Source organism: Ambystoma mexicanum, chromosome 8 (genome assembly GCF_040938575.1).
Source record: "Ambystoma mexicanum isolate Mex_15411 chromosome 8, UKY_AmexF1_1, whole genome shotgun sequence".
Lineage (NCBI taxonomy): Eukaryota > Metazoa > Chordata > Amphibia > Caudata > Ambystomatidae > Ambystoma > Ambystoma mexicanum.
Genome location: NC_090929.1, coordinates 534,811,017 through 534,837,194, shown reverse-complemented (window position 1 = coordinate 534,837,194; position 26,178 = coordinate 534,811,017). Strand labels below are relative to the sequence as shown.

The window sequence follows — 26,178 nt, the reverse complement described above, 5'->3', positions numbered from 1 at the left end:
AAAAGGACTGACCCACAGCAGCCCCCTGCCTTATAAGCGTCCCCCAAACTCCTGCAACCGGAAGTCAGGCCCTAGGGGATGCCTCTTCCGCCTCGCGTGACCACCCCCCCGGAAGGGGGCAGCCGGAGGGGATAGCCCGCTATGTAGGCTGTCACTCTAGCGCCCCCTGCGGGCCAGTCAGCCTCTTGTCAATGCTAACTCTGTGGCATAAGGCTGCGCCAGAAGACCTGCTGCAGGGCCGTCGGTGGTACAAAGGCCACATGTGTGGAGTCAATGGCACCCACCACTTTGGAAAGAAATGACACTAGTCAATACCACATGTGGTGTTGCCCAAGGTTTGCCACTGCATTCAGGAGAATATAGAGATGTGGTAAAACCCAACAGAACCACCTGCATGGCTGCATGTTTCTCGGTTATGAAGGTTTGAGAATGGGGGGCTGCGTTACTGATATGTGGGTTATGGTCAAATTGCTCCACACCTGAGTTTCAACATCGCGTGATTCCGTGTTAATGGTGAGCGCTGCTGTGTTAAACAAAAATACCTGACATTGTGCATTCCTGGCTTGACATCTCATCTTCCGAACCTTACACACACACACGCACGTACTCACGCACCCACACGCACATTAACATCTCCCCAACTGCCTGTTCCTGCAGACCAGCATAAGCGGCACAACAGCGAGATTGAAAGCTGCCGGCCGCTGCTTCTGCCGCGGTGTGCGGGGAGGGAAGGGGGTCTGCCTTCAGAGCCCGCCCCTTCCCCGGCTCGGGAGTGAGGTGTGTCTTGTGTGCGTGCCTGCATGAATGGGAAGCTGTCTGCGGCCGTGGCGGGACGTCAGAAAGCACATGGACTCTGTGGGTGCCGGAGCAGGTCGGCGGGAACCTCCAGGCGCCTGGATCCCTGCGCAGACAGGCGTGAACCGATCCTGCGGGGATTGCCCCATCCTCCTCCTCTCATAAGCCTCGGGCCAACTTTTATGAGATTTTTTTGACATTTGGCAAGGGATCGCCCTGGCAGACCTGCCTGGGAGAAATCACCTGGCCCGCCTTTCCCGCGAGATTTTAAAAGACACCACTTTGGACAAGTTGTTCGTGCCCCCCAGATCTTTCAACGCAAGTGGGATCCGGTGGCAGCATTGCAATGGGATTTCTGCACACTTTGGGGAGCCTCTTGCTGCTTTTCGTAGCCCACTCGCCCTGGACGGCAGCAGGGCTGAAACTCCTACCTTTCATGTGAGTATGTGGAAACATTCTGAAGTGATGAGAACCAGGCTGCGGGCTGGCAGGAGTTTACAATCAGAGCGCAGCTTGCTGGGGCCTGGCCCCGCACTACAAAGGTTGCCGCGGACCTGGGGGTTGAAGGCTGCCTTTGTGCGCCCTCCAGCTGTGAAACAGAAGGGCCGCTTATTCGTTTTGGGAAAGTGGGACCGGTGTGGAATGGCAGCCGGGGCTGGAAGTGTTCCTTCCCCTTACAAGTCCCCTGTGTCCTCAAATGATTTAAGCTGCACTTCATTTTGCAAACGCATGCTCTGCTTCTGTAATTATTTACAGCGCCTAGTGGGCGGAGGCGCTTTATAAATACCCGAACTATGAATCAATGTGCATTTCGGCACCGCAGCAGCGTGCACTGTCCTGCTCGTACCTGCCGACTCCCGGGGCTCACGCTGTTGTGCTGCTCTGTGCATTTTAACATCTCCTTGGTGACGGCTAAAAGAACCTTTCCACTCGTAAAACCCGGGTTGGGGGTTGTCTTCCTTGGGAGGTGCCAGGTGATTTTGTGAGCGCGAGCGCCTGACAATTCTTTTAACGCAGCTGTCTTTTCATTGCCTCCCATTACTCTCCTCCCATCTTCCTCGTGGGGTTTAATAGAATTGTTGAAATGCACAAGCAAGGTCCAAGTGCCTAGAGACGCTGTTCAGTTATCAGGGAGCGCTATTTATCATTTATCGAAATTGCACCCTTTTGTGCTGTACATCGCCGTGACCTCTGCAGTTGCAAGTAGGGTGTTATAGAAAACCATAAATATATCATTCTATTAAACAAAATACGCATGCCAGTGCCTCCCCCGCCCCTCCCTGTAGCCCTATACTCCTCCGTCCACCAACCCCCCCCCCTGTACATTCTAAAGGCACCTTTGTCTCGCAAGCTGCACCCGCGAGGCGCCGATCCCTCCGCTCAGCCCTACTTCCCCTGAACTCTCCCCGTGTCCCCTCTACCCATCCCAGCTCTCCCGCCACCCCCCACACTGAGATTCCCAACTTGGAAACCTATACACACAGCGCCCCCTTGCTTCCCTGCTAGGCGCGGTCTTCAGAGCCCCGCAGCTGCACGTGCAGAGCAAGCTGGCTATTGACAAACAAAGCAGTGTAGACCTGTCAAAGCTCTCACCGTGTGCGCCCCCCAAGCACTGGAGTGTGCGGAGTGAGTCAGTGAGTGAGTGTGTTTGTGGGAGGGGGTGCAACTGTTGGGGGGTGAACAGGCAGTAAACGGCGCGGGTGTGGTGGCAATAAAACCAGACCAGTGAATGGGGGCAGACCCGGTCATACAATTTGGGGGTATTTCTTGTTTTTTTAGAAGCAAGACGCGAGACTGCAGGGACCACCGTGCGCGCTGTGTCCTGGCAGCACCCCCCCCTCTGAAGCAGAAACCATCTCCCTGGTTGTTCACGGTTTCAGTGGCGCTGATCTTCACTGGAAACGCGCCCTATTCTTTGAGGATAGGAGAACGGGGACAGGCCACGGGGTCAGGTGGTCCAGTGGAGACGGTGGAGTTAAGGGTTAGACCTCGTCTCGGGGTTCCACTGTCGCCAAATGCTCGATCGCATTGAAAATGATTGAAGTAAAAACTGAAAATATAATAGCGATGGGATATATTGCCAAGGCGGCAAGGATTTACAGTGGCTGGAAACTGCACGTTTGTCACACCAGGCAATATGTTAAGTGAAGTAAGGACGAGAGAAGGTTTTTTAACCTGACACGTGCTGCCTCGGGGATGGAGCCCGCCTGCATGCAACGCTACAGCCAGCCTGGAGACCCATCACGCTCAGTGAAGGATGCCGCAGAACGCTGGCAGGCGCGCGAACACCAGCGTGAACCCCAACCGAGCCCCGCCCCCAAGCATCATGCTTTACATCAATGGCATGTGATCTAAATGAAATAAGCAACCATTCCAATATAAAAACGAAATCAAGTCAAAACCGGTCAACGCAGTTTCTAATGCCGGTAAGATAGCTCAGTTTGATCAAGTACCTGCTGCAGAGATGTGCACGTACCCCTCGGCTCAGAATTTCCCATTCCAGAAAGATAGTTCAAGGTGTTTCTGTGCATTCTGCAGCGATCCGTGTGATATGCACGCAAAGAACCCTGCTCCAAAATAGTTCAACCGTGGACCCACCTACCCCCTTTCACTATCCCAACCCTCTTTCCCACAGCTCTCTCCTCTTTACTGCTCATGGAAGAAAAGGAAAGATCAGAAAAGGGTTCTTTCTTAGACAGTTGGAGGGTGCATCTGAGCAAAACTAAATGTTTTCTTTTTGCAGCACAGATTAGTGGCGAGTGCGGTGTGTCTGTGTCCTGGTGGGTGGCTTTTTTGTGTGTTTGAATGGCTCCAGGCACTGAAGGTTCGCCTCTGCTGCTGTAGCAGCATTTCGGGAGATGAGAAGAGAATCTGTCCATGGTTGGGATAGTAGAAGGGGGAGTGCATGGGAGTGTGTGGGGGTGGAGGGGGGGGGCAGGTCTTCCTGTGTTTTCGAGCCTGCTAAGGCTTCCTTTTCAGACGGAATCTATACCCCTGCTCACCAGGGGAGACGACTTATGAATTTCCAGGGGTGGGGTGGGGTGGGGGGGCCCAAATACAGGAAGTGACATCACTGGCAGTTATAGGAAGGAAACAGTGGCTAGCATGTACTGCATATACTAAAGTCAAGTAAGAAGGAGATTTAAGCCTTCAAGTTGCATTCCAGTAGGCCATCACTGCCCCTACTCCACCCCTCTATAATCATCCAGGTTGTAATAGACCTCAAAAGGCAGAGCAACACAACTAGGATGGGAGAATGAAATGCCGTCCCATCCTGTGTGTGTGTCAAACATCAGAGCAAAGACTGTGCGTGTGCCTTTTAATTTGGAGCACAATCTCACTAATTTGGTGCAAATCACGCAAGTGGGAGCATGGGAATCCCCTGCGTGTGTGTGGGCTGCAGACCCCGGATCACATGCTCACTTCTTCAGTGTGAAACTCTGTCCAAGGCTCTTTGGGCAAGCATTCAGGATGGGTCTCACACCTATAAACAGTGTGATATATTGAGTGGGCAACTCACTCCTTGGAGCATAGTATACCCGTTGCTGGTAATCTCATAACTGAACGCACAGTTTCACTCTTGGCCATCTCAGTGACCCCATGTATATTAATGGAGTCAGTCTCCCATCTGGGAAGACAATTATATTTCTGTTAAAACACTCTGAATTGTCACTCCAGTTTTCTCGATCTATAGATCCATACCATATTAATTCAATGTGTGTGCATGGGTGATAACTTGTGTCTGAGAGAGCTCATTCTTTCATTCAGGAGAGATAAAGGGGTAACAACCCCCTGTATGTGGGATCAGGCTCATTTTGCCCCATGGCCCCTCCAGAAGGATTGAGCAGGTTTTAAGACCCTGCTGATTCTGCTATCGGACAGACTCGAGCCTTCTATCCCGGCTCCCAACATCCTGAGTGGCAGTTTATGGACAGCAGGCAGCTCTGGACATGCCTGTTGCCGATTGAATGTAGACAGATCTACTATTTAGACACTGGGAGAGAGCCATGAATCCACATTGGTGGTGAAGAAGCACTCAACATACAGAACACAATGGTATAGTGTTACAGTCCTGCTGAGAAATGACAATTCTGAGCATGTGAGCAGTAGGCTGGATCAGTACTGCCCCATGAAAGGTGTCGAAGCCTCTGTGAGAAGTGGCAGTACTGTCCCAACGGTGAAAAGTGTAGCATTTTCACATTAACTATGCTTAAGAACTTTGGGTTATTGAATAGTGCTGCTACATTCTGAGTAATTCCATCCCTTTAAATAAATGAGCTCTTGTATAACCACGACATTGTTGAGTTATTCTGATGATGACAGACTTGCTCAATAGTTCTGGTTCTGTATCTTTAAATGTACTTCAGATCTTTAGAGTATCGGAAGGATAGTTCAGGGGCAACGTGCTCGCCTTGGAAGCAAGACTATGGAAACAGAATTAATAATATGAGGCCGGGAAGCCCAGAAAGAAACACACCAACACAGGTTACAAAGAACATACAATTGCTTTATTTAAAAGCTACAACAGTTACCAAGTCAATTGACAAACGGATAGCTATTCGGCTCTCAGAGTAACATAAAGAACTTCAACGAGGGTTCGATGTGTTAGTGAGAGAGACCGTACATTGGAATACTTGGGCCTTTTATACAGTTCGTCCAGCCCTTGGCCAACCCTCTCGCGGGTTAACCATTCTATGAGCCGGGCCTATGGGTTCCTTGCCAGGTCAATCCTGTAATATTTGCATTTCGATTGATTTTACTGATATAGTTGTACATTTACATGTAGGTCAACGGTAGGACAAGGTCTTAGTTCGCGACCCCGACAAGTGGCCTGCAGGCATATTAATTATTCATGTGTATGGAGGTCACAACGGCCAGAATCTTACTCAGAATGTCATTCGACCTCCATTTTGATGTTCAGGGTGACTTCCATATAACAAGAGAACCTAAAATGGCGGCTTAATCCAAGATGGCGACTTACATTGCTTTCTCTAAGGTCAAGACCTTGCCGTGGAGTTTGTTCGCATATGATGTTTAGACAACTTGGCGTAGGCCAATACACATACAATTGTTACGATAGGAGGCATAATATTGTTTCAATTCCGACAAACCCTCCTTTTGGCCTATGCCAAGTGCTAATATCATTTCTAATATCTTTGTAAATAACTCCATGCATTGTCGTCTATACATCCTGAATCATTATCTGTAATATCTATAGCCATTAGGTCGTTCACCAGAACCTCTTGTAACACAAACGCTTTAGATGCTGTATCTGGGGCATACATTTTGTGCCCTATTGTGCTCACTGCCTGAGCACAACATCCCCCTAGCATTGCACATATACTAGGTAGACATTGGAAACAGCAACAAAGGAATAGCAGGATTCCCAAAATAACCAGTATAACAGAAAGCACCTTCCAACCCCAGGATCGTAGAGAATCCCAGAACCAAGTGCTAATATTCCAATCTCCCACAGGAACATGCACTTCTGAACTAAGGATGTGCAAGTTCTGTATTGCTTTGAAAATTGTCGGTGAGGAATCTGGTACGAAAACACAGCAAGTGGACCCCACTAATTTGCATACTCCACCACGTTCTGCCAGGATGACATCTAATGCCATCCGATTTTGGAGTGCTACCAATCTTATTGCTTTCTGTTCTAGTGTCATATTGTAGAGTATATCTGTGGTCCGATTGATGGTTCTCTCCAGTACCCTTGCTAGCCCCCTAATATTTTCAGAATTTGCTATCTGTCCCCAAAATGGCACAACTGATTTTGCTACATCTCCCAATACTTGCCCAGGGGTATCTCCGTTCTCGTCCCGCCGTGGGCGAGCCTTAGAAACTTCCAATGTACTAGCTATGAATACCCCAGGTAACAGGATTCCTAAATAACAGGTTCCCTGCCAATCCTTGGGCAACCAGGGAAATGCTGAACTACAGCAAACGAAATAGACAGGCCCCCCTACATACAGAGGCCTGTTCTCCCCGGTCAAATTTACAATGTTCACGCAACCTTCAAAGTTTCCCATTGCCCGAGTGCCATTTCTTTGTACACAAAAGGGGACTGAATCGGGGCTATAATTAATAAGAGTAGGAAGGAGGCACAGCGTCCTTATTGCCTATCAGAGCCATTTTAAAGGAAATTAGAGTTTGAAAAGGAAGAGATAGTTTATCAGATGGCCTAATAGAAGCAACATTAGGTTTACTTCTATTTGCAAAAAGCGAGCATCCCAGGGGAGTCAATTCACGTTTCTCAAAATCATTTAAATTAGTTCCATCAAAGTTCCCTGAGATGCTATCATTCCAACGGCCAAAGAATAGTGCTCTAAGAGAGGCATAGCAAGCAGTCGTTAAAGGTAAAGGGTGAATATACCATCCTAGCCCCTTGTTCCAATGTTGCGGTAAATGGGTGCAAATCCAGCAATTACTCTTATTAAAAATGGCATGCGTTGAATTCATTATTATCATTAAAGTGTTAATATGGTACTTTCGTCTATGCTGGGAGTCTCTAGGTGACAAAGTATGAAGGTGTACAGAGGGAGTCAAAGCAGTGGGTACAATCTCAATTGGCAGTAGAGGTTTTAGAGGGTAAATTTCTTCGAAGTACCAAAGTCCCAAAACAGTAATTACACAAATTCCAATTACTATTAACACAACACAGCAATACGTTTTCAGGGCCTAGGCACATTGTTCGTTGTCCGAGTTGGTCACCCCCTAATTTACAAGTCCAATGCGAGCAGCAGCGGTGGAGGTGGCAGGCATCGTAGTTTCTCAATCGACGACCCCAATGTTTGTTGATGGCGACACTACGGTTGCGCAACTTCTTAGTCCTTCCCCAACCCTAGCAAGCAGAATCCCTTTTTTCCTTTTGTTCAAAAAGAACTTTCTTTTACAAGAGAAAACCTTCAATCACTTCTTCTTTCCAGATGCACAGGAAAAACCCGTGCCGTAGTTCTATTTTCTTCGTCGAAGGTCGTACCTGGTGGTACCCACCACTGTTTGATCCGGAAATAGGGTAACGTCACTTCCTGAGGGAAGCAACGTATCGGAGGCGACGGAAGACGCAGAACTTGAAAAAGTGTTTTCCGGAAGTGACCTTTTCAAAGAGTGCGGAGACGAAATGGACTGTTCCCCAAGCTCCACGGGCTCAAAGAAATTCTCCGACACACTCACAGCGCTATTTGCTACTGCAGGATCAGAGATTGTAGCATCAGCGAGGGGTTCTGCTTCTTCTGTAACGTGCGGCGTGGGGTTAGGAAGTTTCTTGACATGCGTCGCGTGGATCCAATGCTTCTTTCCAGCCACCCGCACTGCTGTCTGGGTGACCAACAGCACCTGATAGTGTCCCCGCCAGCGAGGCGCAAGACAGGAAGACCTTTCGTAGGCCTTCACTAGGACCCAACTTCCAGGCTGAATGTTGTGTCCTGGGCCTGTAAACCGTACAGGTAAAGCTGATTGGACCTGATGATAAATGAGATACAGATTTTTAGTCAACTGGTTACAGTAGTCTACAAGCAATACATTTTCGACCTCCCTCGGGGTTTTGGGCTTTGGAAGGCCCCAAATGTTAGCAGGTCTCCCCATCACTACCTCAAATGGAGAGAGCCCAGTCTTAGTTTGAGGTGTGGTATGCATGGCTAACAATACAATAGGTAAGGCATCTGGCCATTTCAGTTTGGTGCCGGCACATGTTTTGGCAAGCTTATTCTTTAGGATACCGTTATGTCTCTCTACCAACCCAGCACTTTGAGAATGTCTAGCCGAGTGAAATCGCTTTTCAATGTGTAACGCTGTGCATATCGGCAAAATTACTGCTGCAACGAAATGGGGACCGTTGTCCGACCAAATTACTCTAGGTAGCCCAAATCGTGGAAAGAATTCCTTTACCATAGTCTTTGCAGTGGTCATGGCAGTGGCATCCTTAACGGGGAAAGCCTCAACCCATTTACTAAAGGCACAAATAATCACAAGAACATATTTTAGACTGTTACACCGTTCCATCTCAATAAAATCAAAGTGGATGACCTCGAAGGGAACAGAAGGGGCCCAAAGCTACCCCTTGGAGTTACTGCCCCCTTCCCCACATTGTGCTGTAAGCAAATCATACAATTCTGAACATGTCGCTGTGCAATCTTCAAAATTTTATCATTCACCAGACTTGTTCTAACATTTTTGTGATCTGCTGAGCACACACATGCGTAGGACCGTGTGCCATCGTACCATCGCCAGTACATATGAATCGGGGAGCAACCATTTCCCTTCAGATGTATCCACCCAACACCCATCGTCATCTAGTTTCCCCATTCCTTCGGCCCACTTTTTAGATTCTTCTATTGTGGCATCAGCTTGGATATCTCGCACAGACCCGATACCCTCATCCATTACATAGGCATCTTTTGTTTCCCTTAAAGCATACATGTCTGCGCTAAGATCTGTGGCTGTTTGCCTGGCTATCTGGTCAGCAAAAGCGTTCCCTTTTCCCACATCGTCTATGACCTTACGATGTGCTGCACATTTCATGATCGCTAACTGACTAGGGAGCGAGAGTGCCGAGAGCAATTGCACTATCAGGGGACCATGCTGAATCTTGGTCCCATGTGAGGTTAGGAACCCTCTTTCCGACCAGAGCTTCCCAAAGTTGTGAGCCACCCCAAAGGCGTACTGGCTATTAGTATATATGTTTACTGTATGCCCTTCGCAGAGTTCACAAGCTCGGGTCAACGCTATAATCTCTGCGGCCTGTGCGGAGTTATGCGGAATTCTCTTAGTTTCAACAACCGTACTCAATGTAGTAACTGCGTAGGCAGCTGTAGATGTACCATCGGGGAGTTTGAAGCAGGAGCCATCACAAAACAGCTCCCCTTCCGCATTGCCCAAAGGAGTATCTATAAGGTCTATCCTGCCCTTCGTTTCCTGTTCAGTAGTATACAGGCAGTCATGTAATTCCTCGTCACCGCAAACAGTATTTTGCGGGAAAGGTAGGAGTTCAGCCGGATTAAGAACACAACACCTCTTAATTTGAATGTGAGGGGCAAACAGAATTAATTCATACCCTGTCAGCCGTGCAGAGGTGAGGTGTTGCGTTTGGGTTTTATTCAATAGGACATCTACAGAGTGAGGTACCATCAAAATTAAATCATGGCCTAGGACCATTCCCTCACTCTGTTTTACAGACGCGGCAGCAGCAGCGACAGCTCGCAAACATCTTGGCAAAGCGCATGCGACAGGATCAAGGGCGGAAGAGTAGTAGCCGCACGGCCTATTCTTCCCTCCGTGTTCCTATGTTAACACAGCCAAAGCACATCCATCACATTCATGCACAAACAACACAAAGGCCTTGTCATAATTTGGAGTACCCACAACCGGTGCAGAGCATAACGCAGTTTTGAGAAGCTCAAATGATCGTTGATGTTCCGATTTCCATGGCAGCGGCAAAGAAATGTCCTTCTTTGTCAAAGCCAACATCGGTTTTATCACTAGTGAGAAGTTCGGGATCCACAACTTACAGTAAGAAGCCATACCTATTAAGGCTCTGACTTCCTTCTGTGTATTTGGAACGGAAATGCCAGAAATGTGTTTTATTCTTTCAGGTGTCAATCTTCTCCCCTCCTTTGACAGGAGGTAGCCTAAATAGGCGACCTCCTGACAACAATATTGAAATTTTTTGAGGGAAGCGTTATGACCGTTTTCAGCCAGATGAATAAGCAACAATACAGTGCCTTCTTTACAAGCACTTACAGAATCTGCAGCTAAAAGTAAGTCATCGACATACTGAAGCAATGTACAAGTAGGTGGCAATTCAAGGGTATCAAGCTGCTCTTTCAAAGCCCTACTATAAATGCTTGGACTTTCAGTATACCCTTGAGGTGCACGAGTAAATGTGAAAGAACGTCCCCCCAAGGTGAACGCGAACAAATATCTACTTTCCTTGTGTATAGGAACACTAAAGAAAGCATTCTTTAGATCCACAACACTAAAGTGCGTAGCTGTAGCAGGGATCATTGTTAGTATCGTTGATCAGGCACAATTGGAAATTGTGGGGCGACAACTTTGTTAATAGCACGTAGATCAATTATGAAACGGTATGGGATTGCATTGTCGCCTTTCTTGTATACAGGCAAAATCGGGCTGTTACATAAACCACCTGCAATCTCTTCAATCACTCCTCGATGCACAAAATTGGAGACAATGCACTTCAAAGCACGCTCGCCCTCAACTGATATTTTATATTGCGGAATGCGTGGTAGTTTAACTCCATATTTCAAAACTATTTTAACGGGTTCGATCTGTAGCACCCCGACATCATTGTCGTCAACCGCCCACAAACATTCCGGAACAACGCTAAACTCAGGAGGCAATGGTCGAGTCAGAAACTGAGAATTGGGAAGTTGCTGTGGTGAAACCGTCAGTCGCACTTCGTCAGAGGAACAATTAATTACTGCATTCAGTTTCTTCAACAAATTTAACCCCAGCAAATTCTCTCCACAGTTCGAAGTCAGGAGGAAGGGACAATGGTCCGTGAAGGGACCCAAAGAAACAGAGACCGGCAAAGAAACCGGGCAAGCAACTGGTATGCCAGAAAACCCTACTGAAACATTTGTTTGCCCTGACAGTGGAATGTTTGGAACCCGGGAATGATCAATGGAGCACTTCTGTGCTCCAGTGTCTTATCAAAAACTGATGTTTCCTATTCCCCACTAACAATTCAAAGTAGGGACCTTTCTGATTAACGGGAATAGGTGAAGGTTCCAAACCCTGCTTCGGGCAGTCCTAACAAAATAAAATGTTGTCGGAAGGAAGCTCTTCAGAAAGGTAGGCAGCAGAAGGGTGATCAAATATGTTTCTTGTGTCCACACTCGAAGTCTGATTTTCCCGTGAAAAAGGTTCCTGAGGATCTTGCGAGAACTGACCTCTTTCAGGGCCCCCCGCTCCGGGGCGACCTCTAGGTCGTCTACCCATACTCCCAAATGCTTTGTTTGACCTTTGGCGAAGGACAGGGCACTGTGCTCGCCAATGACCTTCCTGGCGGCAATAGGCACATTGATTAACATTCACAGGACCCAAAGGAGCGTTTCCTTTTGGGACATACTGACCTTTGGTCTGTGAAGTACCTCCTCTGGGATTTGTAACAATTTGTTGTAACAATACTTTAGTCTTCAAATCTCCTTTCCTCTTCTCTATTTTCTCTTTTTCATTATTAACACGGTTCTCATAATACTGAGCCATGTGCAAAACTTCAGATTGAGATTTCGCCTGCCAAGCGCTCTCAGAGGACATAATCTGTGACTGGATGTCGGGCAACAACCCACGTACAAATTTGTCCACAAACAACCTTTTCCCAGACTTTGTGCCCAAGTCCTGTCCACTGAAGTCAGAGAATACCTGTTCGAATCTATTAAAGAACTCGGTGGCACCTTCAGTTTTTCCTTGAACACAGGCCGTAAGCTTGTCCCAAATAATTCTTTTCTCAGGAATTATGGTTTTCAATTTTGTGACAATTCTATCAGGCAAAGTAAGTATTACCTGAGGCGATTTCTCACCAGCTGGTCTTTCCCCATCAAACCTAGTCATGTTAGCCCACGTATCTCCCAACCCTGGCACATCGTCTATTGTTCGAACCTGCTTCCATAAATCTACGGGCAGGAGCACAGGGAATAGCAAGTCAATATCACTTAAGGTGAACACAGAGGACTGCAAAACGGACTCTATCTCTTTGTAGAATCCTGTCGGGTTTTTCCTAATATCGGGAATTGATTGTCTAATAGTGTTCACTTCCTGTTGTGAAAACGGGACGTGAACAAATTGCGATACATAATGTGCAGGGATGTCCACAGGGGTGCACCAGTCCCAGCGTTAGCGGGAATCTCAACCTTTGGGGCAAATGTCGGAGGAACCTCTCTCATAGGCAACTGAGATATAGGTAACTCTGACCGCTTACTAAGCAACAGAGCCAGGTCGAGCGCTAAGGCAGCTGAAGAAGTGTCGGGCGAAAAAGCCCTCTTACAAATACCCAATAACTCTATAGGACAACTAACCTTCTTCCTTACACATTCATCCTGCAGGTACTGTACCATTACCTGAATCACCTTCCTCTGCATTTCTACTGTATACTAACTATACGTGTCATATACTTCATCCGGCGGTATCGATGAATCCGAGATCCATCGAATCGCATCTTTGGTACAAATTCGTACTCCCTCAGATGCCGATCTACGACACGGAAGGAACCGTTTCTGTACATACATACTGTCGTCTTCACCATCCTCATCCCGTAATTTTTCAAAGTCCCTCTTATATACTCAAACAATCTCTCAACATGACCATGTACTTTCTCCTCTGTGTCCCTTGAAAGTGCTAAAGTATTTAGATCCCTCACCCCTTGTGGGAGATCCGTATTATGTAATCTACCCCACATTACACATAAATGAGTCCCCAAACCTTCGATAAAAACATTTTTCTCGGGAAAATTGCCCATATTTGATAATGTGGAAAAAACATTAACTTGATCACCTCTCTCCATTCAGTGCTTAGCCCATGCAAATAATTCCTGTTTCTTATCTGCAGAAACAGTATTTCGAGTAACAATCTTTGACCCCGCACCCCGATCAACTTCAGTCAATACAGAACCACTCGGGAGCGGAGGTGTGGGCAAATTCAATGAGGGTGCAACTATCGGCGCAAGAGGAAGCGGTGGTAGGATAGGTGGAGGAACAACAACCGGAGGAATAGGAACAGTAGGTTGTACAGGGGGAACAGGAATAACAGCAGGAATAACAACAGGAATGGGAAGAGCACCAGGGAGAGGATCATACTGAGGTGGCGCAGAGGCACCAGGCCTGCGTTCGTTTAACAATTTTTCAATAAATTCTTCAGAAGCATGGAAATCTTTAGAGAGATACATTTTCTGGATACCGAGTGAGAAAGCCCTATCCATATTTTTGACTGACTCCGAATGTTTTTCCTTATCATATAACAACGCCTTTTCGGCATTTGTTTTATGACGGCGTGCATGTTTATCCCTACTTTTAAGCTGCTGCAACGCTTCTTTTTTCCAATTCTGCAAAACATCGAATGCTGCAGGTCTGGCCTTCTTTTTTAGCAAGACCGATTCTAGGTATTCAATACGGGGGATCTCGAAACTACCATTGATTGGCCACTGAAATTCGGAGGCATGTCTGGTTTGTCTGTGCCAAATATCATTAAATACTATACTTCCAATGCCATACTTATAGTATATAGTACATGCCGGCGACCCCACCTGTGGTGCCGGGCGGCTAAATTCCAAAGATTGTCGATCGCTGCGGAACAGAGCCCTAAAGCAGCTAGACAATTTCCCAGGCATTTCACAAAAAAATTGGTGTTACCTGGTGAATAATTGTGTCTGCAGATACAATACGCCAAATTCAAATTGTCAGGGTTAAATTAAGAGTCGGGTCACGACTGCACCTGACCAAACCTAAGGAGGACTGTACGGTTTACCAAAGAACTTACCTAACAAATTTTACCTTGTGTTTGGTGGTTTCGGCAAATCTGCCCGCCTCAAAAATGGACCCTCGTCAAGATGCCGTGTCAGACCACACGACTATCGTCCAAGGATCGGATCGTGCAGCGCTGCCGAGGTATCACGTCTCGTTCGGTCGGGCCCGCAGTATCACACCGTCCGATCCCGGTTCGATAGTCTGCGTCAACCTTCAATGATCCGGCATCAATCTTGAGGGTCCCTATTCGGGCGCCAACTGTGGAAACAGAATTAATAACATGAGGCCGGGATCCCAGAAAGAAACACACCAACACAGGTTGCAAAGAAAATACAAGTGCTTTATTTAAAAGCTACAACAGTTACCAAGTCAATTGACAAACGGATAGCTATTCAGCTCTCAGAGTAACATAAAGAACTTCAACGAGGGTTCGATGTGTTAGTGAGAGAGACCGTACATTGGAATACTTGGGCCTTTTATACAGTTCGTCCAGCCCTTGGCCAACCCTCTCGCGGGTTAACCATTCTATGAGCCGGGCCTATGGGTTCCTTGCCAGGTCAATCCTGTAATATATGCATTTCGATTGATTTCACTGATATAGTTGTACATTTACATATAGGTCAACGGTAGGACAAGGTCTTAGTTTGCGACCCCGACAAGTGGCCTGCAGGCATATTAATTATTCATGTGTACGGAGGTCACAATGGCCAGAATCTTACTCAGTATGTCATTCGGCCTCCATTTTGATGTTCAGGGTGACTTCCATATAACAAGAGAACCTAAAATGGCGGCTTAATCCAAGATGGCGACTTACATTGCTTTCTCTAAGGTCAAGACCTTGCCGTGGAGTTTGTTCGCATATGATGTTTAGACAACTTGGCGTAGGCCAATACACATACAATCGTTACGATAGGAGGCATAATATTGTTTCAATTCCGACAAGACGACACAGAGCAACACAGGTTCGATCCCTCGGTCCACGCAACACAGGTTCGCTCCCTCGGTCCGCGCAACACAGGTTCGCTCCCTCGGTCCACGCAAAACAGGTTCACTCCATTGGTCCGCGCAACACAGGTTCGTTCCCTCAGTCCGCGCAACACAGGTACGCTCCCTCAGTCCGCGTAACACAGGTTCGCTCCCTCAGTCCCCACTTAGAAACCTCTGGGTAGTACACGCATTATAAATAACCAATTAAAATAAAAAGAAATACATCTGTTGAGAAGTGCTGGGGCCTTGTCAATAAGAGTGTAGCAGCTCAACTGAGAAGTGCTGATGTTGTCCCATCAGAAGTATAGCAGCCCCACTAAGATGAACTAGCATTGCCTCAACAAAAGCATAGTATTATCGCTGAGAAGATTCAACAATTATAGAAGCCCTGTTACAGCAGTACTATCCCATCAAGAGTATAGTGAGCGAACTGAGGAGTACCGGCATTGTCCCATTTCAAATATGGCAGCTCTACTAGAAAGTGCTGGCTGATACGCACCGCTCCCCGCCCATAGCATTCACCCTCACCACGTGCACACTCAGAGATATGCAAACGGTGTCATTTGCCCTCTCCCTGCCCCTGCTCCCTGCCCCCTCCCTCGCTTTGCATCTGCCAAGAGTGGTGCACAGATGGACAAATACACCAAACCCAAATCGATTTTTATAAATTGAGGGACAGACTTGTTTTGCATCTGTGCCTCCATTTCTAAAAATCGTTTTGGGTTGGTTATACCTCTACATCTGTGCACCAACACAAAACGATTTTTAGAAATTGAGGGACAGATGCAAAGCAAGAGCCTCTTGCTTCGCATCCGTCCCTCAATTTCCAAACATCGTTTTTCCCCGGCTTTTAAAAGGTCCATCCATACTGCGTCTCTTCTTTCTGGCCTGGGGTGTGGGGGGCTCAGCACCGACTTCATTCTGCCGGGGATGGGGCACGGGCCCTGCAGCCCCCCGTACTCGGTGCCCCTGCTGTCCAGGGCTTTAAGTGTGATGAGAAATCGAGAGGGGAGGCTGCAATGAGAGGGTGTGGCCTAAATTATGGGCGTGACCTGAAGTGTACCCAGCACAGGAATAAATAAGAAACGTGTCGAGTTACTGACAAGCCAGTGTCGAATTGCACTGTGCTGTTTCATTGGTGCTCAATTAATTTTATTTCATCCAATAGACTGTGTCAAAATTCAATTGAATGAAACCAATGGAATCCGGCACCAACAAAATAGGGACCATTACAAAAAAAATTGCTTTTATTTTTTGTCCCCTGCTAGGGATTCCAACCTGAAACCTGCCGCTGACAAACCACTGATGCAGCACACTGTGCTATTTCATATGTGCACAATTTCTTTTGTTTTTTGTTTTATGCAATAAACATCTTGGCACATGAAGCCCATTAGCACCCTGCAGAGGGCGCCAGCCAATCAGGATACTCAGAACGTGGGCTCTACTGTATGGTAGAAGCCTGCTTTCCGAGCTGTCGGACAGCCAGCGCCCACTTCCCCGCTCCCCCTCCCCGGAACCCCTTCCCATTTCATCTCATAGCACCCGCGTAGTGTCCTACGTGGGTACTAACAGTGTTTTTTTTTTTTAAATCAAAAAGAAACTTACCTTAGATGCGCAGCCTGACGCTATGCAGTCCTGTCCAACAGGATTATACAGCGTCGGGCCATTAGCATCCATGTAAACAACTACACAGGTGCTAATGGTAATATGCCCCTCAGTGGCGGGCCCACCCTGTAGGTAACGTCCTGCCACCCTCATTAAGACACCCTCGCTGCACTCAGGTCCTTAACTTGGGTGGCAGGCTGTTACGTACAAGGTAGGCCCAGCACCGACGGGCATATCCCCTCATTATGGGCTTTATGTGTCAAGCAGTCTATGAATGAAACAAACGAAATCCACCCCCTAAGTAATAGCACAGTGTAACATGACACTGGTTAGTCACCGGCAGTGTGCACAGAAAGAAAAAAAAAAGTGGTTGTTAGGGCTGTCTGGGTTAGTGTGAGCCCGCTCGATCAAGTTTTTGGAAGACTGCCGGGGCTAGCCCCAGCCCACTTAAAGCCCTGCCCCAGCCAGAGCCTCGACCTGTGCAGCCAGCGCTTTAACTGTTTAGCTGGCACCAAAAATAGAGGGGGTGGGGCTATCTGGGAGATGCGCATCCAAGGAGACATGGCCTAACCAGAGGTTTAGGCAAGATCAAGCTGCCGACCCCCACCAGGGCCTCCCTTCAACTAAGTCATGCAGCTACCATCCTGGGGTGATTTGTGCATCTCCTAGCGGTGGCGCATAGTCTCTTCAGGCATCCCTTTAACTCAGAGATTCAGCAATCACCTGATCGCTACATCAACTACTTAAAGGGATGCCTGGCAAGGGCCGGTGCCATCATTAAGAAAGACTAGGCTTTTTTTTCTATAAAGCCTGAAGATCTCGCACATGAGAGAAAGCTTTAGGTTTTATACAAAAAAAGGCCTTTGCTTCTAGTTGCCTTACCGGCAGGGCAAGCTAGGGAGCATAGGGAGCCGCAGTGCTGCCCCATCTCAGAAAGATTTTTTTGGAGACCGGGTAGCCCCGGCCCACTTAAAGCCCTGTGTGATGCCCTGGCCTACATAAACCATCTCTGTGCCACTAGTTAATGTGCCATGCTGTCAAGGAGGCTCTGTGGCTCCATAGGTGTCAGCACCTTGGGCACAGGCCCAACACTTCTATGCAATCTTTCACATTGATGGGCTGCAAGGAGAATACATTTTGTTTATTTATTGGGTATTTATAATGCGCCTATACAGCAAAAGGTGTGTCAAGGCGCAACAAGACAAAGATGTTTTTTTTTTTATATAGGGATGAAGAAAACAAAAACGGTCCAACTAGGCCTTGTGTTATTCGGCTCATGCAAGTGCAGTAAAGAGAAGTGCAGGGGAGGGAGGAAGTGCTGGTCAGGGCGGAAGGACCCATGGGTTATGCGAGTGCCAAGGGGAGGCCAGATGGACAAGTGTCAGGGGAATGCAGAGTGCAGGGGAAGGAAGGTCCACGTGCTAAGTGCGAGGGACAGGGTTGGAAGGGCTGAAGGGGTTCAGACCCAGCCAGGCTAGTGCAGGGGGAGGGAGCTCAGAAGTGCAAGTGCAGGTTGGGGGTGGGGGGTCTCAGGGGAGACCAAGTACAGGGGTAGACTTGTCAAGGAGGGCCTTGTGCCCTGTAAGAATCTGAAGGAACCAAGCAGCCAGTCAAAAGGGGCAGAGGGGTACATTAGCAGGGGGATGGGGGAGGAGGGTCTTGAGAAGCCTTTGGAACTTAAGGAAATCCAGCTCAGGTCTGCGAGAGGCAGGGAGGCCATTCCACTCTCTGCTTAGAAATGTATCTGATCTGCAGACAGTTGGAGCTAGAAGACCCAAGCCCTCTAGCAGGGAGGCATTTAGGGAGAGAGAGCTGGATGTAGCGGGGTCCCAGGCCCCAGAAAACCTTGTGGATGATGCAGAGGGTCTTGAACTTCATCCTTGCAGCAACCGGGAGCCAGTGGAGAGATTTTATAACTGGAGAGATGTGGTCCCTGGGCTTGAGGCCAAGAATAAATCCTATTCTGGATTAGTTGAAGGGGCGAAGGGAGGAGTTGGGCAGATTAAGAAAGAGGCTGTGGCAGTAGTCCAGCCTGGAGAGGACCAGAGCTCTGGAGACATTGAGTTTCTGGGGGAAGGCGAGGAAAGGGAGAATGCCTCTGAGGAGGTGCTGCTAAAAGTGGGCCTTCTTGGCAAGGTCTGTGATGTGTGGAGAGAAGGAGAGAGAGGAGTCAACGATGACACCAAGGTTTTTATGTCTCACAGCAGGGTGAGGGAAGGGGGCCATGGAGAGTGCCCAGACTGTAGGAGGGCAAGAGGGAGCTGGGGTCCCAATGAGAAGGATCTCAGTCTTACTGGCATTAAGGCAGAGATTGTTAGCAGTGCACCATGCCTGAATAGCAGGTAGACAGTCAGGAATGAGAGAGGAAGAGGAGGAGGCAGTGGAGGGAAGATTGAAGGAAAGATGCGTGTTGTCCACATAACACTGTAATTTAGGAGAGAAGACGGGGATCAAATGGCCTAGAGTAGCACGGTTGTTGTTGAAAAGCCAAGGCGAGAAGACACATGGGGCAAGTACAATAACTAATACATGGATTGTTAATCCACCTGTGTATATTTATGAATGTTTATTTGTGTTATGTTATATCACTTGGTTGTGTAAAATGTTTGGATTTTTTTTCTGCATGTTAACCTCACTAAACAATTTTATTTGCGCTTGGAGGCTCATTTGAGATTCAAATGTAACTCTAAAACAGTGGGGGGGTTTGCAAAATATCACCTGTTTAAGCACCCACCTCATCACAGGCATGGAGGTATGCATATCTGGCAGTATTCCAAGGGAATATCATCGGTGGTAAATACTACTTTATTACAAAGTGCTATTTCACCTTAAAAATCTGTCAATTTGTACCCCCAAACCAGAGATGGGGGTACAAAATCTTTAACAGTCCTCAGAAAAAAAAATCCTGTACATGAAGGAAGCGCACATATTTCCCTTCAATACCGGTACACAACTTTTGGAATGGGGACATTGGAAGGAGGCGATGCACAACCCTCTCCCCACCTTTCTCATGTAGTGCATAAAAGGGCACCTCAAATGTACAGTAGAGGTATGCACCACTACCCCACAGTCCATCTGCAGGGTGGAAATAGATACAAAAATCAGTAAACCGTGAATGGTATCCAGCAGTACCACTACTGCTACTACGATACAGTGGTAAAGCTGTAAATGGACAGATTTTTAGGAATACCACCAAAGGTAGTCTGCGGCAAAAATCTGCACAAGCTGCAATGAAGCCCCTAGTTTTAGAACTCTGCAGATTTATAAACATTCGGTGATATCACTTTAAGTCAGAAGTGAACATGGCCCCTTGCATGATGGGTTGAAGGGGCACTTGCGACTCCCTTCTCGCATAGACATTCACTTTGCCGTAGGAGTTGCAGCGCTGCATGCTGCGCCCCCGTCAGTAAGGAATGTTGACATCAATTTGCTCTTCATGTGGGAGTGCTCGACCAACAATCCAAGGAGGAGGGCGTCTTTTTTTTTTTTAAAAAAAAAAACATTTTATTTTAGTTTAAAATATATACAAAATACGAAACAATAAACAAACAGGTAATATATACATCCAATATTGTAATGCAATAATACAATAAAACAAATCTATTTCTTATTAACCTCCTCCAAAGGCCAAAGTTCACATAAGGGTGACTTATATGAATCCTCTCCTCTTCCCCATCCTTGTCTCAAACACCACGACGTGGCTTTGGACTATGTTACGTAAATGTTGCAGTGACCTTGGCTACTTCGGCCAGAGCTGGCTCGAGGCATGGGCAGTCCGTGCCGACCAACGGGCCCCGTGCCCTTGGGGGCCCCGCAACTACCTGCTGCCGTGACTATAAGAAGTAACAGATTTTGTTTGTGCCTGTTGTAGAGAGGCTGTAGGCTGTGCTGTCAGCTCCCAGGCCCCCTGTGATGCGCTTCTATAGACAAATACCCCCTGCCCCCAACCCACCTCCCCTGCAGCCTTTCAGACCCGTGGGGCCTCACAGTTAGGGCACATCACGCTCATTCTTTAAAGTAATGGTCCACTTAAGAACCTTGGTTTTGGACAGGGGCTTAAATGGGGCGTTTGATTCTGAAAGCACATACAGAAAAACTAGTTGCCGCCAAATCTGTCTTCTTTGAAGTCAATTAAAATATGTTGACAAAAAAAAATAGTTGTGCACTATCCCAATAGTATTCATATGTCCTGCATTTGGTGTGTGAAATGCATTTTTCTATTTTATGTGGGAGAATGTCACATTTGACTCGCAACATATAAAGCATGCCTTTGTGAAATGATGCAAAAGGTTACAATTTTCACATTATCTTTTGTTATGTATAAGTCTTGAGCGACAGCCTACAAGCCATTTTTTATAATTTTGTGGAATTGCATTCTGGTATTTGTAGGCTTCAAGATGGGGTGAAAATAGCACAACATTTGTGCTCTTTTTGTTTAACATATTTCTATAAGGATTTCTATATTGTTGGAATACTTTATGATGTGTGTATTTTTCAAGTCCGATTTATAAAGCAGAGTATTGTTGAAAGCCAAAGGTCGTGGTTAGGAGGGGAAAGGATCAGAAAGCCCATTTGTTCTGATGATTTACCATGTCCATGGATGTGGCAAGCGAGGTTGATAGACTGAAGACTTTCTACCTGGCCTTGTTGAATTTCAGGATACAAGTTGAGATTACATGTGGGTTGACAGCGTTCTGCCACTTTTTTCACAGTACCCACTCCATCCCCCTTGGGTGTTTTTGAGGCCAGCATGCAAACAAACTTGTTTGCTCACGTTTTGTCCCACCAGGATTTGAACCCACTAACCCACAAAATCACACTAAAGTGTCTTCAAAGCACACGTCTTGTATTGATATTTTACTTTCCATTCAATATTTCAATATCGATTTTTGATTTAAAAGGATGCACACCTTTTATACTTTGCAGTAGTGTTCTAGGAAAATCTCCTCTAGCTGTTTTTATTAAATCTGGGTATTGATGATTCATTTTGTGAAAGACAATGCTCATTTCTATTTTGAATGTTTTCTATTAGGAAAGGCCAGTTGAATTAAATGTCCGTATTTCACTTTAGGATACGTTCAGTCCCGGTGCGTATGTTAATGATCCTCCACACTTTTTTTGGACTTCAGCCCTATTGATGACATTAGAAGACCTGTGGAATTGCTTACTCTGACTGCCTCAGTACCTTTCTGGTAAATAAACTGTGTTATGATTGCACTATCCTGCAGCAAATGCAGTTTGCCCTGTCTGGGCCAGGACCAATCCCTCCCCTTACATCCTAGGAACATGCAGTCACATTAGGTATGTTTGGATTACTTACTGTTGATCTTCATTACTCTGTGTCCTGCTCTTCCTCGTCACAGTACTTTCTTTTGAGGTATCCATCTCCACAAATGATTCAGCTCACTTGGTTGGCTACTCCAAAGTAAGCCTCACTCCTGATATTGCTGGAACCATAATAGTAACAGTGAAAAGTCAGATATTGACTGTCAGTTTATTTGATCCCTACGGATATTAATGACTAATTTTGTGACATCATTTTCTGCGATGCAAATAAAGGGGCACCACGCATCTTGTACCACCCAGAGCCCCACAAATCCTAGTGCTGGCCCTGCGCCAGAAGGATCACTTCCCAGACAGTAATGTGGGTTATCCTGAGATGAGCCGTTGCCCGGGCCGTTTCACACATTACAAAGTGCTGGCTCCGCCGAGTGGTGTCGAGCTTATCCCGGCCCTGTAGCCAAAGTGGTTTGGCACTCACGGCAGAGCTGGGAAAGAGACTGCCGAAGGTAAGGCCTGCCTCAAGTGAAGGAGTAAAACCACAGAGCCAAGGGGGTATGTATTCTTCTGTACTTATGACGCTCTGTCTCTTAAGCCAGGCTTTGTGTCCTCTTCACAGACACAGAGAAGGAACCCTTTATTGAATTCTCAGCCAGGACAACGTTTTAGTCTTAGGGAAACAACGTGGACAAGGGCCTAAGGTCATTCGCCAGATAGGTTATGCCCAGCCATGTGGAGCCCACCACCACTATATCTATTTTGGGGGATTCAGCTTTAAAAAAATTATTATTCATCCAATAGTTAAAACAGTTAGCAAAGTTGTACGGATTTGAAAGTTTGGCATTAGTGGTGACTGGTACAAAGATTTGCTTATCACCTACATAGTTCAAGAATTCTAGACTCAACTTTATATTCAATATATCAGGATGCCGCAGGTAAAGATGAAAAATAATAGGTAAAATGCAGAACCTTGAGGGCTGCCTCAATTTACTGGATTCTGATCAGATGACAACCAGGAGTCGATACACATTGAATCATGTCTTTCAAAATGGACTCTAAATATTTCAGGACAAGGTGAATATACCTGCGACATTCAAAAACTCAACTAGGATCTTATGATAGCCAGTACTGAATGCCAGAGAAAGATTGTGGAGAGCCAGAGCCGCAGCTCCATCGAGTCCCACTCAAAGCCTCAAGTTGTCCAAAGCGATGATACGGTTTGACTCCATCCTTCTCCCCGTCTAAATTTTGTCTGGAAAGGGTCGAGTTGTTATTGTTTTCAATGAAGGTTTGAAACTGATTGATCGCTGTAGTTTTCAGTAGATTGTCCAAGAAGGGGAGAATCGAAGTAGGCCGGAAGTTACTATATTTCAGAAGGACCAAGATGCGCACAAAAGTGTCCTGACAGGAAAACAACTTTTTCAATGGAAACAAATTCCTATAATTTTGCACAGCTTAATTGTTGTGTGCTCCAAGTGCAGTGTTTTGAGATCGTCTTGGTATATCAATTTATAGCGGGGGATTCCTTCTTCTAACTAAAAATAACCGAACACATCTATATGTCCATTACATTTCTTCTTTGTACCTACTAAGGCATTTATTATGTATTAATTTAACACAAAAAATATAAATGTTGTCACAAATATACAATGGAAACAGGCAATCACATTTCTATATACAATATGAAAAATATATTAAAGATAGACACAGAGGGGAGGTTTAGGTTACTCACTGGGAATTACCCTATTATAATCATGTTGCTTAAGATGACCTACTCCTTAATAAATGCCTTTATCTGTCTCTAACAATTGCCATCAGTAAATCAATCTCAAACAGTCATTTGTAGGTTCAGGGGTCAGAAGGACCAAGGCCACATTTCTTCAAGAGTGGTGTGGCTACAGCTGGTTTAAGCGACTTAGGAACCAAGCGTGACTCCATTTTGTTGGCAGTGGGTCCCAAGGAGCATCCATGAGGCAGTCAAATCATGAAAGCTGCGTTCTGAAAGCAACTATAATTGTAGCAGTTTAGGAAGGGCACTAGCCCTTGTGTTGGTAGTGTGTTTGCTCATTATATAATTGTTTTGGGAGCATTAATTGCAAACATAGTGGTGATACACTGCATCCATTTTTGCAGAAAATTATTTTCTGAGAGACTCACATTGGGAACTGCTAGATTATAATTGCCTTTTATAACGTGCTAAATACCAGTTCTAAGCACGAGACTGGGAATTGGACCTGTGTTGCTATGTGTTGTCTTGTTTCCAAGACAAACGCGTCACCTCTGAGCTATCCTCCCAGCCCCAATAAAATAGATCCACGATTGCTTGAGGATTGTGAAATGCTTCTAAAATATTGAACAGTTCCTTCCGGAGATCCTTTGTCAAAGTTATCCTGGACATAAACAAATATTTTATGCCCAAGTAAATCATTTTTTGTAGTGAATGTCCTGCACCCAATGCTTTTTATGTTTCTTTTTTTCATTTTCAAGTTTAGTTCTGGTGAGTCCCATGGGATTCTTTTCTTGTAGCAGTGTCTTGTATGGATTTATTAGGACTGCCTATAAGGTAGTGATCTTGGTCTCCATCTTCAGGAAGAGTTCATCACTGCGAGAATGGGTATTTCGTTTCTAGTCGACTCAAGGCGCTCTGCCAATTTATAGAGCGCAAGGGTTTTCCGAGGTCTTTAGAAGCTTGTTGAACTTGGTAGTTAAAACCTGAAGAAGGAAGAAATAAAGAAATTGCGAAGTGATTTGACTATCGGAAGTGAAGTCTTTAAAGTTAATAGCATCAATTGGAGAAAACATGAGCATCTTTGTCCAAAATGTTAGTCGCCCAAAATAACTGGGTGGGTATATTTTTTTTAAGGATGTCAGCAGCAACATCATTTAATAATAATAATTTTGCATTTATATAGCACTGATGTGTGGTGATCATTTATCAACCTCGGAAGGATGAAAGGCTGAGTTTGGCTCTGCCGGGATCTGCACGGATGTCAAAGCAGGGCTCTACTCGCTGTGCTATCGGACCAGCTATACCAATATGAAGGTAAAAAGTAGACTGCCGAGGAGGGCAAGAGTAAGCATTTGTGAGCGGCTCACAGCCTGGGATAGGTGTCAACATTATTTTGTTTATTAATATTTCTGTTTTAAAAAATTAGAGCGATGCCCTCACCTCGGCCAATGGGTTAGTTGTTAATCCTGTAATTAGCAGCAATCGGGTCTCTAAAGAGAATGAAGGACACAGTCATCTAAGCTAAAAACAGGCCTCTGTTAGGAAAGGAAGTAAGATGTTATTGTGAAATAAAATATGAAAAATGTGCTCTTTGGCACCAGCACATTGGCATTTCACTTTCCGTCCCGACTGCCTGGAATTCCCTGCAGCTGACTTTTCGATCTATCGCTTTGACTTTAGATTTTAAAAAGGAGCTAAAGACAGTGCTATTCAATCAGTCTCCTGATTAGTCGTCCCCTGCTTCTCCCCTTCATATACTGACCCTTTCTGAGTTTGATTCTTCACAATGTTGATTCTTCTTGTTTTGTTTTGTGTTGTCCTATGTGCGCCCTGAGCCTTGTGGGCGTGGGGCGCACTGTATAAGAATTCTAATAAATAAATAAATAAATTGATGGTGACATTTATGACAGGTGAATTCCCTTCGGAGAGCACATTGTAGAATCACCTGCGTAAAGTTAGCCAAGATTTAGGGTTTCTGCGGAGTCAAAATGTCTAGGAAACATAGGCGATATTAAATGAACACTGAAAGCTTAGCACCAACCTTTACCTGAAGGAGATCCTCAAAGGTACATGCATACTTTTGGCCAGTGGGAATAAAGGTGCACTCTCGTGTGCCCTGCTCTACACTGGCGAAGACAGGCTAGACTGCCTCCATTTCCCGTGAGTATGGTGTGCCCGCTGTATAACGTGACCGTACGGTCCAGTGTACACGTGCCCTTCACTGCACTCCAGTGGCGGGCATGTTAAAGTAGCCAATCGGGCAGTAATGATCATTTTGGGAGCAGAGAATGATAAACAGTG

At 46.2% G+C, this 26,178-nt stretch overlaps 1 protein-coding gene across 1 annotated transcript in view; it reads left to right on the top strand.

Moving 5' to 3' along the window:
• Positions 1 to 700: 700 nt before the first annotated feature.
• MEGF6 (multiple EGF like domains 6) overlaps positions 701 to 26,178 on the top strand; it is a 1,562,146-nt gene continuing 1,536,668 nt past the window's right edge. The window contains exon 1 of the mRNA XM_069610227.1: positions 701 to 1,233. Within this exon, the coding sequence (XP_069466328.1) occupies positions 1,142 to 1,233 (92 nt within the window). The 5' untranslated portion in view covers positions 701 to 1,141. The remainder of the gene's footprint in view (positions 1,234 to 26,178) is intronic.